Source organism: Staurois parvus, unplaced genomic scaffold, assembly GCF_062004578.1.
Source record: "Staurois parvus isolate SC_StPar_1 unplaced genomic scaffold, SC_StPar_1.0 ptg000277l, whole genome shotgun sequence".
Classification (NCBI taxonomy): Eukaryota; Metazoa; Chordata; class Amphibia; order Anura; family Ranidae; genus Staurois; species Staurois parvus.
In genome coordinates, this window is record NW_028318073.1 from 1611481 (window position 1) to 1627131 (window position 15651).

Sequence of the window (15651 nt, forward strand, 5' to 3'; positions counted from 1 at the left end):
TATGTCAGCACAGTGGCTAAATGGTTAGCACTCCCGCCTGGCAGTACTAGGGTCGTTGGTTTGAATCCCAACCATGGCATCACCTGCCTGGAGTTTGCAAGTTCTCTCTGTGCCTGCGTGGGTTTCCTCTGGGTACTCCAGTTTCCTCCCACAGTCCAAAGACATACTGGTAGGTAATTGGCCCCAGTATGTGTATGTATGAATGTGAGTTAGGGATCTTAGATTGAGGGTTAGGGACTGATGTGACTGTATAATATATATGTAAAGCGCTGCGTAAACTGATGGCGCTATATAAGTACCTGAAATAAATAAATAAATGTATGATAAAACAGTGCCATCTAGGAGGTCGAAGTGGAGTGTTTCTCCCACTGAAACACAGTACTGCTAAAAGAGCCACACCCATGTGGGGAAAGTGAAAATGATGGCGGGCTCTAAGATGACTTAACACAAAGGAAGAACTCTAACAGAAGAAGACGGTTTTCACCCGATCTGCAACTGCTGTAGAGTAAAGCCTGGGTCCTCGTTGCCTACAGAGATCTTGAACATGCTCTAATCTGAGTTAAGCAACCTCTGCAAATCTTTTACTGCTTTTCCTTTATTTGTAATAGTTTCTATGTACAGCATTTTCATACAGTAAAAGCACATTAAAACACTACAGAGGTCTAAGTTTGCATGACTCATACCACAAATTAACCTTAACTAGACACCAAGCAAAACATAACACAAGCAATGTTAGTGTGGCAATCTTCCCTGCCGTGCCTTTGTGTTCTGACAGTGGGACTGGTCCCCTGCCGGAATATACTGATGCTGGTTTTCCAGCATGCCCGGTCAACAGAAGATTGTGCAAGACCGACTTCTGTAGAACAGACAGCTGTACACATGAGCTGAAAGTCAGCCGGTTACTGCTCCCTATTTTGTGCAGCAGTCGAGGGAGAATATTCATCAAAGGGAAGCCAAAAATTATTTTGAATTGAATCCAAGAAATCACCAGAGCACCTATTGTGAAAGCTAGAGGATTCCTGGTATTGGCTACAAATGTATTCAGCTTGTTGTTAAAGTTGAAGGCAATAATGCTCACATCTGGATCACCTTTTACAGAGATTTTGAAAGCTCTCTGGATGCAGAGACCACTACCCTAGATCTAGGCGTTGACAGCTTGGAAGTCTGCTAGTTGTCCACTGCAGGGATATGGACACATGAGAGAACTGCAATATGAGCTTACGCCCAGGAGATTATCAGACTTGTTCCTTTAAGGGCAGCTTGATTCTGGTTCACCCTTGATGGTTTGTGTAGGTGACTGCTGTGGTCAAATTGTACCCTGACTGGGTGACCTTGCAGAAGAGAGGTTCAATTCTGTAGAGATAATCTGATGGCTGTCAGTTATAGAATGTTGATGGGAAGTTTCAAAGGTTGTAGAAGGCTGTAGAGAACAGATGGCTGCAGATAAACAGGTACAATTTATGTAACCAGATTCGTTTCATACCTGTTTATCACCTGAGGCTAATCATTTCACTGGTATATCTAAGGGTTTTCAACCATTTTAAGTTGATGCAAGGCAGTTAATAAATCTACATCCTTTTGGTCTGAAGCCTGCATATTGGAAAGCAAAATGTGAGGAAGGGACTGAGATAGAAACTATTTTGCATCACTTTGAAATGACAGATTGAGCCCAAAGGATCCTGGATCCCCAATAGATATCCCCCTACCCCTAAGGCTACGTTCACACTAGCCTTGTTTGCAAGCGGCAGACAGGCATTTGGGAAGCGTTTTTACCGCTTCCCAAATGCCTGTGAAAATTCTGCACATTGGAGCACATGGTGCTGTTCGAACGGGAGCCTTAGCGTTGCATCGCAGCAAAACGGACGCCTCTGATCCAGTCAGGAGGAGTTGAAGCCTCCTATTCAAGTCTATGGTGCCTCTCCGCAAACGCCCGGCCGGCATTTGTGGTGTGGTTGCGGAGCGTTAACACCATTCAAACTTCATTATAGGTGTTTGTGGGGCGTTTTTAATGCTTTGCAAACGCCTAGCAACCGCCACTAAATCACGCATGCAACGCTTGAGGAGCGTTAAAAAACGCTCGCAAATGCCGGACCAACGCTTGTCAAACGCTATAGGGGCGTTTGACAAGAGTTGGAAAAACAGTCAAGTGTGAACGAGCCCTAAGAGTTGGGGCACCACTTCATTGTGAGGGAGGATTTTGGGGTAGGCTTAGGAGTCAATGGCCTGTGACGAAACGAGGTTCAAAGCCTTGTTTGAAAGTTGACACCCAAAATTTGATGTAAAGCAGTAATAGCTGTGGAGCAGGAGCATCTTTAACTCAGTGACTTCCTTGATAAATGTATTAAGGGATTCCCCAAATAGGTGTTTTCTGTCAAAGTGCATGCATAGAAGACATCTTTTGCAAGCAAGTTCAGCAGGCTAAGCTTTTAACCACAAAATTTTATGCACAGAGACAAGGAACTTTCTAGAGACTTGGCAAACTACATTCTCTGGAGTTTTAACAAAAAGGACAATGATATTATTGATCTAGGAGAGCACGTTCCTCAAAAATAGGTTCCTGGTCTCTATTCAATTGTCTCATTCAGTTAGCAAGAGTCTCACAATTAGACATGTCAGCAATATATGGCTGTTGGGTAAGACCTGCAAAGACAAAAAAGGTCTATAAGAAGGCTTCCAGACATCTATCAACAGAATCCTTAAAAGAGGGAACATCCTCAATAGGAACTGTTCATTGAAAAAAGAAATAGCTGGATTACCTACTGGAACAGCCCATGGAACAGCCCATTGCTTCATAAATTCTTATTCTATAGGATACATTTCAGCAAAAAACTTAGGAGTGAAAATCCTTTTAGAATTTGGTAAGTCCCCATAAAGTGCACAATAAATCTGTGCAAATATTGGAAAAGTCTTTCTGGATTTTGCCAGCTTTTTGGTGCCCATAGGGGCTTGCTCAAGCTGTGGAGAGTCAGGTGCTGCTAAGTAAAGACAACTGTGCACAAGTATGTTCACAGTATAAAAAAGCATTTGGCATGAAGCCGCAACTTGTACTTCAAACTGCAGGGAAAGTGAAATGCTTTTCAGTTTCCGCTATAAAATCTGAGTCCTCAATACTTTACTCCTTAATATCCTCAAGGAAAAGAGGTTTTGCTTCTGAATCTTGGACAGGGTCAGTGGAAATAGAGGATATGTAGCATTTCTGGATTCTGGAAACTGAAGATTCTAGAAGTGCCAAGAGTTTAAAAAAAAAAAAAAAAAATCAGAAGTGGTTGAGAAATCCGCTTTTGCCAAACAGGCTGCATGATGCATGCCTGAAAGGGAGCAGTGTTAAAATAGGACATTATTCCAGAACAAATGAAAAGCTATCATCCTGAGATATGGTTTGAGTTTCCTGCAGACTGCCTGAGCACATATATTATTTGGCCCTTTTGTTTCAGCTAAGTTGCACCTGGGATCCACCATTGCCAAGTGAGGGGATCCCTAGTGGTGTGCTCGTGGAACAGAGGTCAGAATGGATAATGTTTTGCTTGTCCAAATATAGGAGCTGTTTATAGTCCAGGTACTGACTTATTGTCTTTGTAGAAGATGGATGCAGAAGTACAGCAATGTACTTAATGTGTTTTTGGCAGAAAAGCATCATCTAGAGGAGTTATGCAGTTACTTAGAAAAAACTTCCAATTTTAAAATGCTTGCGCCAAGAAATGTTAGAGACAAGCTGGCAGGGGTTACCATAATAAAGTGAACAACTCCAAAATCCTCGAATTATAAAACTGCAAAATATGCTACATACTATGGATCATATTATTAAAAACCAAGAACTGTAGCCAATCTGTAGGGAAGCCCTGTCTTACTCCCTGTCTTATTCTATCCACAATGCTTGGCCTACTAGAGGTCCAGGCTTCGCCTGTCAGAGTGGGCATACCCCGAAAGCAGTCTTCAGGGTCTGGAAATCATAAAAAATGGACCATGGCATTGGACCTGTATAGAACCCTGCGGATAGAAACACATGCCAAGGTGAGTGCCTAATGCACGGTCCAGTGCCCAAAGCAAACATTACAGGCTGGCCCCCACACAGTGGAATCCAGGTAAAGACCCAGGGTACACACAGAGGGTAACCGATCTGTATTATTGATAGCCCAGGAGAGTAAGCAGCCAAATCTTAATAAAAGCTTCCGAGAAAAAAATACTGAAAGGTTTAAAAAATAAAAAAACTTCTCCAGAAGGGAACCAAAAACTGAAGTCTCACAGAATGGGCAGGTTTATATGGATGTGCCATGTCCTTTACTGTAGTTTCTGACAATGAGCAGATGCTCCAGATATCCTTGATAATCCTAAATCAGAGCCTGCATTGGCCAGAATCGGTAAGAGGCTTGGTAGGAGAGAGAGAGGGGGGAGACAAGCTAGCAAAAGTTGTTATTTAAAGGGGACATTCACTTTTAGTGTGCCCTGCAAAGATTCAGGGCGCTCCATGCCACATGCAGAAAGCCAGCCCAAAAACATAACTGAGCCTCCTCCATGTTTCACTGGAGATAAAGGTTCTTCCCTTTGAAAACTTAATTTTTTGCCTGTAAAGAGAGAGCTGATGTGACTTGTCAAAAACTAAAGTTTTGTCTCATCTGTCTAAAGGACTTCTCCCAGAAACATTGTGGTGCGTCAATATGCATTTTAGCAAATTCCAGGTATTTTACAGTGTGAAAAAATATCAATAATTTATCTCTTTTTACATTTTCCCTTCCTTACTCTCTGACATAGCAAAGACATGCAGGTATACATGGGACAATTGCTTTTAATTACAAAACTTTTCAGGAAGAATCAGGCATTTTTTTATTGCACTGTAAGGGTACCAACAACTTTCTTCACTGCTGTATTTAAATGGGGCTGTCTCCTACAGGCATACACTTGCTTTCTGACTGATTTCACAACATTGTTTTTTGTATTGCTGCAATACTCATAAAAATTGACAGAGTTTTTCTTTTAGACCCTAGATGTTTAATTAAAGAGAACCTGTCACCGTAAAATCATCACATAGGGGACTTTTTTGTCCCCTACGTGATGAAAAAAGTTAAGTAAAAACATTGTTTTTTAATTGTAAAAAATTATAGTTACACCCAAGCACATAAAATCCCCCTCCAAACAATTTTTGAGGCCCCCCCCCACCCCAAATATATGCACATAAGAATGTAAAGGCACGTGTCGGGAGAACCTATGCATTAAAATGTGCACATCATGATGACCTATAGGGGGCTTTTAAAGTGCCACTTATGGAAAATATAGGGTACCGCAGTTTGTTGCCATTTCACAGGCGCATGCAAATTTAAGGGTTGACATGTTGGGTATCTTATTTACTAGGTGCACTCTCATCTTTTATATTTGACTGACCAAAGATTGGGTCAGTTATTGCATTTGTGTGCCCTAAAATTAACTTTAGTGTATATATATACAGTATGAACGGCGAGGTGATAGAGGAACGCTATGTGTCACCTCGCATACGCTCATACCTGGAAGTTTAGGTGGAGTCCACTTCGGGTTTTCGGGGCCACAGTTGAGGAGGTGGGTCCGGACCAGAGTTTGGGCTCCACTGATGACCACCAACAGGTGATATAAAAAGGGAAGGGCTGGAGCAAGGAGTCGCTCGTGGCCTGGGACTCAGAGAGAACTGTGTGTGCACTATACCTACAAGAAAAGGTTTGCTTTTGTTTTGGGTGACAGGGAGAAGCCCTTCACCTCTGAGAGAGGAAACGTCTCCTGTTTAGTTAGTGCCTGGATGGCCAGGGTTTACTTTGTTTTGTTTATTTTGATATTTTTGCAAACCTTTTAAATAAAACTGACAACCAGTGAGATTTTGAAGAAAGCCTGCTGTGCGGTCTACCTTTTTTCCCAGGGAAAGAGATCCCCCACCTGAGCTAACCCCACATATGGTGGAGGATGCGGGCAACTTCCTGAGCAAGTGGGAAGATGGAGGATGTGATAAGAGCCTTGCTGCAGGCTACTGTGACCCAGCAGGAAACTAATCGCCAATTTGCAGAGGCCAATGCAGCGCAACAGGAGGCGAATCGCCAATTTGCGGAGGCCCAACGAGCAGACCGAGAGATCCTTAAAGAGGTGGCCCAACACCTGGTGCAATTAAAGGAGGCTGCAGGGCCGCTGCCAGTGGAGCAGAAAATGGCGCGGGCCAGCTATATTTTTCAAAAGTTGACGCCTGCGGATGATGTGGAGGCCTACCTCACAACGTTTGAAAGGGTTGCTGTTTGGGAAGGATGGCAAAAAGAGCAATGGGCAGGACTGCTTGCACCATTTCTGACAGGTGAAAAAGCCTATTATGACCTGGAACCAGGGGATGCCCAGGACTATGTGAAACTGAAGGCTGAGGTCCTTGCATGCCTGGGCGTCACCATTGCAGTCTGGGCTCGACGGGTGCATCAGTGGCATTACAGGGCTGACAAACCACCCAGATCCCAGATGCTTGATTTGATACATCTTACCAAGAAGTGGCTCCAGCCAGAGGTATTGTCAGGCCCTCAGATTGTGGAGCGTGTGGTCATGGACCAATATTTACGTGCGCTCCCTGCCACTTTGAGGAAGTGGGTCGGCCATGGAGACCCTAAATCTGCCAACGAGCTGGTGGACCTGGTGGAGAGATATGCAGCCACTGAGGATTTTTTGCACTCACCTGGGCCATACCCCAATGTCACTAAGAGTGGAAAACTATCCGGAGGATCCGGTAAGACTGTTCCATGGGTCAAAGGCTCAGAAAAAAATGATAAGACTATTGGTTCAGATAATGAGACTGTAGGTTTAGGACCTAGAGACTGGCCAAATAGGTCAGGAAGGTCCCTAAAGCCATTTAGAGGTCTAAGTACTGAACATATAAAATGTTATCGTGTCATGCGTTAGGTCATATTGCTGCAAACTGTCCTTTAAATGATGAACCTATGCAATGTGAAAATGCTTATTTAGGAAAACGCATGTCTCTTTTTGCACAGTTGGTATGTACTGCAGCATGTCAGAAACGCACGGAAAAACAAATGTGTGTGATTGAAATTGATGAAAAGCCAGTAACTGCTCTGCTAGACTCGGGTAGTGTTGTGACCTTAGTTAAGAGTGATTTGGTAAACCCTGCAAGGTTACACCCTAGCACTATTGGGGTTATTTGTATTCGTGGTGATACACATAATTACCAGACTGCTATGGTAGAGATTGATACTCCCTGTGGCCCTGTGACACTTTCAGTGGGAGTGGTGCCCTCTCTGTTTCATGAAGCCATAGTGGGGAGAGATTTTCCCCATTTCTGGAGGTTATGGGACAAGGAGAGGAGTCAGGAGGACCGAGCTCCCCCTGCTGGGGAAACACCTGAACACCCTCCTGACCCTTTTGACTGCAGAGTGGAAGTAGAAACTGTGGGTGTGTCCGAGGAAGGCGTAGATCTTTTCACTTTCTCTGTAATGGCTGGGGAGCAGGAGGAGCTGGATCCAACCCCCGACATTGAGGATACGGAACAAGAAATTATCCCGGGCTCTAGTGAGAGTGGACAGAATGTCGTGCCTGACCTGGAGGTCAGAAAGGAGGATTTCTGTACGGAACAGCTGAAAGATTCCACACTCAATAGAGCCAGAGAAAATATTAAAATGGTTGATGGGGAACCAGTTGAAAATGATGTAGGGGTGTCTTTTCCCTACATGGCTCTCAAAAATAGCTTGCTATACCAAGTGGCGAAGCGAGGGGAGGAGGTGGTAGAACAGTTAGTGGTCCCCAAACCCTTTCGCCGGATGGTACTGGATTTAGCCCATGGGCATATAATGGGTGGACACCTGGGTGTAGAGAAAACAAAGGAGAGAATAACCCAGAGATTCTTTTGGCCAGGCTTACATGGAGACGTCAAAGCGCATTGTGAGTCATGCCTGGAATGTCAATATTCTGCGCCCTCACCCCATTTTCGCAGTCCGCTAGTACCTCTACCCATAATTGAAGTACCGTTTGAAAGAGTAGGCATGGACCTAGTGGGTCCAGTAGTAAAGTCTGCCCGGGGCCATCAGCACATACTGGTGATACTTGACTATGCCACCCGGTATCCTGAAGCCATCCCCTTGCGTAATACCTCCGCTAAAACGATCGCCAAAGAGCTTGTCCGGGTGTTTAGTCGTGTAGGTATTCCAAAGGAGATATTAATGGATCAGGGCACGCCATTTATGTCTAGAGTTATGAAAGAGTTATGCAAATTGTTCAAAATCTCCCATCTCCGTACCTCGGTCTACCACCCCCAAACCGATGGGCTTGTGGAAAGGTTTAACAAGACCCTTAAGAATATGTTAAAAAAGGTGGTGGACAAAGATGGGAGAAATTGGGATTTTTTGCTACCATATCTCATGTTTGCTATACGAGAAGTACCTCAGGCATCTACAGGGTATTCACCTTTTGAACTACTGTATGGTAGAAATCCCAGGGGGTTGCTAGATGTTGCAAAAGAAACCTGGGAGGGAGAGCCCACGCCCTATAGAAGTGTCATCGAGCATATTACAGATGCAGGATAGAATCGCAGCTGTCATGCCGCTTGTACAGGAACACATGGAGCAAGCCCAGGAGGTCCAGAGAAGGGTTTACAACCGGGGTGCCAGGATCCGTACCTCCAAACCTGGGGATAGAGTGCTGGTGCTAGTCCCCACCGTGGAAAGTAAATTCCTCGCAAAGTGGCAAGGTCCCTTTGAAATTAGGGAGAAAGTGGGGGAAGTAAATTATAAAGTTTACCAGCCAGGGAAAAGGAAACCCGACCAAATCTATCATGTAAATCTCTTAAAACCTTGGAAAGACAGGGAAAGTTTGTTGGCAGTAGCAAGCCCCCAAAAGGATGTGGTCCCCGTGGCCCCTCAGGTACCTATAACTGAAACCTTGTCAGTAGTTCAACAGAATGACGTTAAGGAGTTTGTGAGAAAGAATGGAGATTTCTTCTCTCACCTACCTGGACTAACCACGGTCATACAGCATGACATAGTTACCCAGCCCGGGGTCCGCGTAAACGTAAAGCCCTATAGAATACCCGAGGAAAGGGCGGGAAGCGGTGGCAAAGGAAATAAAGGACATGTTAGAGTTGGGAGTGATTGAGGAATCTCACAGTGAGTGGTCAAGTCCCATAGTGTTGGTCCCAAAACCAGATGGAACAATTCGTTTCTGTAATGATTTCAGGAAACTGAACAGTGTGTCTAAATTTGATGCATACCCGATGCCTCGGGTGGATGAGCTCATTGACAGGTTGGGAACGGCTCGGTACATAACCACCTTAGACTTGACCAAAGGCTATTGGCAGATTCTTTTAACGGAAGCTGCAAAAGAAAAGAAGGCATTCTCTACCCCCGAGGGGTCCTTTCAGTATAAGCGGATGCCGTTTGGTTTGCATGGGGCTCCTGCATCATTCCAAAGAATGATGGACAAGACGTTGAGACCACATCGCCAATACGCAGCTGCCTATTTGGACGATGTCGTCATCCACAGCCCAGACTGGGAGTCTCATTTGTCCCGCTTGCAAGCGGTAGTAGATTCGCTGAGGGAAGCAGGTCTTACCGCCAACCCCAGAAAGTGTGCCATAGGCTTAGAGGAGGCCAAATATCTTGGCTACATCATTGGTCGAGGTCTCATTAGGCCTCAGATCAATAAAATTGAGGCGATTCAAAAGTGGCCCCAACCTGTAAATAACAAGCAAGTCCGGGGATTTCTTGGAATCACGGGATACTACAGGTGGTTTATTCCCAATTTTGCCACCATTGCAGCCCCACTGACAGATCTGACAAAAGGTAGGGGGTCGGTCATGGTTAAGTGGAATCCCGAGGTGGAGACCGCATTTCAAAGGCTGAAACAAGCTCTCTGTAATCAACCTGTGCTTGTGACCCCAGATTTCACAACAGAGTTTGTGGTACAGACGGATGCCTCTGATGTGGGACTAGGTGCGGTACTGTCCCAAATCAGAGGAGAGGATCACCCCATGGTCTTCCTAAGTAGAAAGCTCAACAAACATGAGAGAAACTATGCCATTGTGGAGAAGGAATGTTTGGACATCAAATGGGCCTTGGAGGCCCTGAAATATTACCTGTTAGGAAGACAGTTCAAGTTGGTTACTGATCATGCCCCGCTCAAATGGATGTGTGATAATAAGGAGAAAAACAGTCGAGTGACAAGGTCGTTTCTCGCGCTACAAGTGTTCAAATTCACAGTGGAAGACAGAGCGGGGAAACTGAAAAGTAATGTAGATGCCCTTTCCCGGGTACATTGCCTGGTTGGGACAGTTGCTCAGCCGCAGGGGCTTGAGCAGAGGGGGGGGATATGTGACAGTATGAACGGCGAGCTGATAGAGGGACGCTATGTGTCACCTCGCATACGCTCATACCTGGAAGTTTAGGTGGAGTCCACTCTGGGTTTTCGGGGCCACAGTTGAGGAGGTGGGTCCGGACCAGAGTTTGGGCTTCACTGATGACCACCAACAGGTGATATAAAAAGGGCAGGGCTGGAGCAACGAGTCGCTCGTGGCCTGGGACTCAGAGAGGTATTCTGAGAGAGCTGTGTGTGCACTATACCTACAAGAAAAGGTTTGCTTTTGTTTTGTTTTGGGTGACAGGGAGAAGCCCTTCACCTCTGAGAGAGGAAACGTCTCCTGTTTAGTTAGTGCCTGGATGGCCAGGGTTTATTTTGATGTTTTGTTTATTTTGATATTTTTGCAAACCTTTTAAATAAAACTGACAACCAGTGAGATTTTGAAGAAAGCCTGCTGTGCGGTCTACCTTTTTTCCCAGGGAAGGAGATCCCCCACCTGAGCTAACCCCACAATATATATATATATATATATATATATATAAAATCCCTTCCTCCTAGATTGTAAGCTCGAAGGAGCAGGGCCCTCCTAACCCTCTTGTATTGAGCTGTATTATTGCTGTATTGTCTCCTGTTATATTGTAAAGCGCTGAAAACTGTTGGCGCTATATAAATCCTGTATAATAATAATATATATACAAAATGTATTTATTTTTTACTGAATTTTGCATTTCCTAGACCTTTGCGGTAATATCATGTAATATAAAAAAATTGCTACTACCACTATGTTATTCTCTAGAGTGTCTTCTTTCCGAAAATATACAATGTTTTGGGGGTTTTATGTAATCTTCAGGCCTAAAGTGATTTCTTAAACATATGTGCAAGTGCAAAAAAGGCAACATGCAACATGTTACACCAGTATTTAGGGTGTAACAGTTGTTAAGCACCCCTCTCCCTTCCCCCCCCCCCCCCCCCCCCCGAGCCTCCCCCCTTCCAATATGACGTGCCTCTTTCGAACAGCCGCTGACAGTTTTAAAAGAAGGTGAACTTAGCCTTTAAATCAACCAACACATAACATTTTTTTTTTTTTTTGGGCCATTAAAGGCCGCATTTGAAAAAGGAAAGCCTTACCAGTATGGAGTTCCAATAAAAGATTTCCGTTTAGCTATGGTTGCTGTAATCTGAGCAGACACTCCAAAATCAGCTGTAAACAAAATATAATTGATCTTAAAAAGTTGCTAAAAGGGGACAAAACAGCAACTAGTTTGTACACAGAATCAATAATAGCTATTTGATGCGCCAAATGTAAAATATAAAACATGTCATCAATGCATTTTTGGTCCACTGACATACATTTTTCCACTTCAATCATCTCAACAAGGTATTCATAGTGCTTCTAAAATGCATTAAAAAATTAGTCTAGATCAAGCATGCAATACCGCACAAATTTATTTGGGATTGAAAGCAGCCTAAGGCTAGCAATACACAGAGAAAGATCAAACGGGAAGGGTAGTTTACTATTTATATCTGCCTCTCCTCACATGATATGTTCCAATGTCAGCATCTCCAAAGACAAGTGAAAGCTTTGAACCGACTAGTAGAGATGTTTTTTGAACAAGATTCAAAATTTTCTTATGCAAGGACATGTGCATAAAATAGCTGGAAGCGCTTGAAATGACTCTTAGCACTTCACTCATGAAGAAAAAATCCCAAGCAGAAACAAAGTAGAAGCATTGGTTTTAAATATCATGTTGCTATGTTCACCCCAAAGGATTATCCCACAGGTACTGAATAGTAAAAAAAATATAAAAAAATAATGGGCTCCATCGTGTGACCATTGTTTTCAATCAGACAGTCCCCATCTGACAGCCTCACAGTGGGATAAAAGGATCAGCAACGCACAACCAGCAAGCAAAGACTGTATATGTAGTTAAGATATTTTGTAGCCCCAAATTTTCAATGCATACCTTCCAACATTCTGAAATGATAAAGAGGTACACTTTTTAACACACAGTATGTATGCAAAGGACACGTACTTGCCTTGGTTACATGGACCACAAAGATCTAATATACAAAAAATGACTGGCTAAACCACACAAAGGCTTTTTGACTTCTATTTTTCCTTTATATTAAGATTTTCAGCATTACAAATGAAGTAATACAATAGCTGGAGAAAACGTTTAGTGCAGAATAGCACTTTTGGTAGTAAAATAATACATTTTGTATGCAGAAATGTACACGTCAGACCAAAAAGAGGGACAACTGAGGCTGCACGAGGGACAGGGCGATTTAGTATCCAAAGAGGGACAGCAACTGGGAGCTATGAGTTTGTATTATTAGAAATTACAGGTAACACACACATGGAAATAATAATTTTAAGATAGTACCTTTTACATGCATTTCAACTTTAAAGGAACTGTCACTGAGAGAAAGGGGTGCAAACCCAGAGCAGGCACGAAGTGCAAGCAAATATAGATAAAGGTCAGCACACACCTGCAGCAGCTTCCTAAACCCTACCGTCAAAGCTTAATCCTGGGTTTTCTACAAGGAAAGGTTTTGACCCTTTCAGTTCAGGTAGTGTCAGGTTATTTGTGCAAGCCCAACCTATTCTTACTGGCCCATCACTGAAAAGCAGCCTGTCCAAAAAAATGTACAGGAGGCAGGAAATGTGCATTTTATGACGATCATGAAGTGTTTAAGTATGTCTGCCAGAACGGCCTTAGACTTGGTCATTGCACAAAAGATTGGGAGGTTATTGCAGGTGTGTTCAGGCATCTTTAGGTATGTTGACAACACAATATATATGGTATAAACCAAACATGCCTTTACAGCCACTTTGCAGGTTTAAATTCTCTGCCATGTTTTCACCCAAGCAGAATTTATTGTATGATTTGCTCTTTCAAAATAGGTTTCAAATCACTACCAATTTGTTTTTAAACACAAGCTAAACCAGGTCATAATTCTCATATTTAGTCCCATGAATTATTACATCATACCCGATGACTGCAGTACAGTCTATGAACATATTGTATGCAGTTGTGTTCAAAATAATAGCAGTCCAACATCACTAACAAGACCAATCACTGTTTTTGGTAAAAATTATATTTCTACATGGCAAATAATTTACTAGTAGCTGCTGATTCTGTGTAATTGAATGTAATTGAAAGGGGTGTGTTCAAAATAATAGCAATGTGGAGTTCAATTAATGAGGTCATTCAGTTTTGAAAAATAGGTGTCAAACAAGTGGCCTTTATTTAGGTAAATGTTGTACATGCTGGGTATAGTGCAATTCTCTCTGAAAATCTGAATAAAATGGGTCGTTTCAGATATTGTTCAGAAGAACAGAGTACTTTGATTAAAAAATTGATTGGAGAGGTGAAAACATATAAAAGAAGTGCAAAAACCGATAGGCTGCTCAGCTAAAATGATCTCAAATGCTTGAAAATGGCAACCAAAACCAGAAAGATGTGGAAGAAAATGGAAAACTACCATTCGAATGGATCATAGAATAACCAAAATGGCAAAGACAGGCACTGATCAGCACCAGGGTGATCAAAGAAAGTCTAAAGTTACCTGTAAGTACTGTAACAATTACAAGATGCCAATGTGAAGCCAAGCTATCGACAAGAAACTCCCACAAAGTCCCATTGTTAAAAGAACAATATGTGCTGAAGAGGTTACATTTAGCCGCAAAACACATTGACTGTCCTAAAGACAAATGGTGCAACATTTTGTGGACCGATGAAAGCAAGATTGTTTTTTTTGGGTCTAGGGGCCACAGACAGTGTTTAAGTCGTCCCCCAAACACTGAATTCAAGCCACAATACAATGTTAAGATAGTGAAGCATGGTGGCGCAAGCATCATGATATAGGGATGTTTCTCATACTATGGTGTTGGGTCTTTTTACTGCATACCAGGGATCATGGATCAGTTTGAATACCTCGGAGACAAGACAATGACCCCAGACAAACCAGTAAACAAGCAACATTTTGGTTCCAGACCAACAAGATTAACGCTAATGAGTGGCCAGACCAATCCCCGGATCTTAATCCAATAGAAAACTTGTGGGGTGACATCAAAAAATGCTGTAAAACCAAGAAATGCAGAGGAATTGTGGAATGTAGTGCAATTGTCCTGGGCTGAAACACATGTTCACATATAAACACACACACGGCTCAAAAAAATTAAAGGGACACTTTTTAATCATAGTATAGCATCAAGTCAATTAAACTCCTGGGATATTGATCTGGCAAGTTAAGTAGAAGAGGTTATTAATCAGTTTCAGCTGCTTTGGTGTTAAATGTGAAATTAAAAACAGGTGCACTAGATGGGCAACAATGAGATGACTCCCAAAAAAGGAATGGCTTTACAGGTGGAGGCCATTTTTTCCCCTACTCATCGTCAGTGCCGGTTTTTAAACATACTTTTTTTTTCTTCACTATAGCTCAGAGAATCAGCTGTCACTCTCCCCAAGCTAAAAAAAAAACAAAAAAACACCAAAGTTTATTTTTAGTTTCTTTTCCGATCTAAAAGAAACAAAGTTTCCTTTAGCTTTAGTGACAGCTCATTATCTGAGCTATAGTGAAAAAAGCCAGCAATTGCATTTAAAAACCAGCACTGACATATAGGGGTTTATTTACTAAAGCTGGAGAGTCCAAAATCAGTCTCCCTTCTGCATAGAAACCAATCAGCTTCCAGGTTTCATTGCCAAAGCTTCATTGAACAAGCTGAGGTTAGAAGCTGATTGGTTTCTATGCAGAAGGGAGTCTGATTTTGGACTCTCCAGCTTTAGTAAATAAACCCCATAGTGACAGCCAGTGAGGGAGCCTCTCTGTATACACTGCTCCTCTCCTGCTCCTTCCTTGCACACACTTCCCCCCCACCCCCTACAAAGAGGACCTGTCACTCATATGCCATCACATAGGGGACTATTGGTCCCCTATGTCATGGCAATAAAATCATAAGTTTAAAAACATAAATAAAAATATACATGAAAGTAGAGTAAAAGATAAAAAAAAAATAATTGGAGCCTCCCCACCCACACATACGCAGACATTGCAGTTTTCGGACACATGCATTCTGAATTTTCGGTTTCGGCACCTGAATTTTCATTTCGGTGCACCACTAGCCAGAAGGTTTGATGTGTCTCCCAGCACCATCTCAAGAGCATGGAAAAGATTCCAGGAGACAGGCAGTTACTCTAGGAGAGCTGGACAGGGCTGTAGAAGGTCCTTAACCCATCAGCAGGACCGTTATATGCTCCTTTGTGCAAGGGGGAAAAGGATGAGCACTGCCAGAGCCCTACAAAATGACCACCAGCAGGCCACTGGTGTGAATGTCTCAAATCAGAAAAAGACTTC

At 43.0% G+C, this 15651-nt stretch overlaps 1 protein-coding gene across 6 annotated transcripts in view; it reads right to left on the reverse strand.

The window, feature by feature from the left end:
* The window catches only part of MAP4K3 (mitogen-activated protein kinase kinase kinase kinase 3), a 478522-nt gene that overhangs the window by 266525 nt on the left and 196346 nt on the right, over window positions 1–15651 (reverse strand). For all 6 annotated transcript variants that reach the window (XM_089681775.1, XM_089681773.1, XM_089681774.1 and 3 more), the window contains exon 8: window positions 11422–11494. In XM_089681775.1, coding sequence (XP_089537901.1) covers window positions 11422–11494 — 73 coding nt within the window. The remainder of the gene's footprint in view (window positions 1–11421; window positions 11495–15651) is intronic.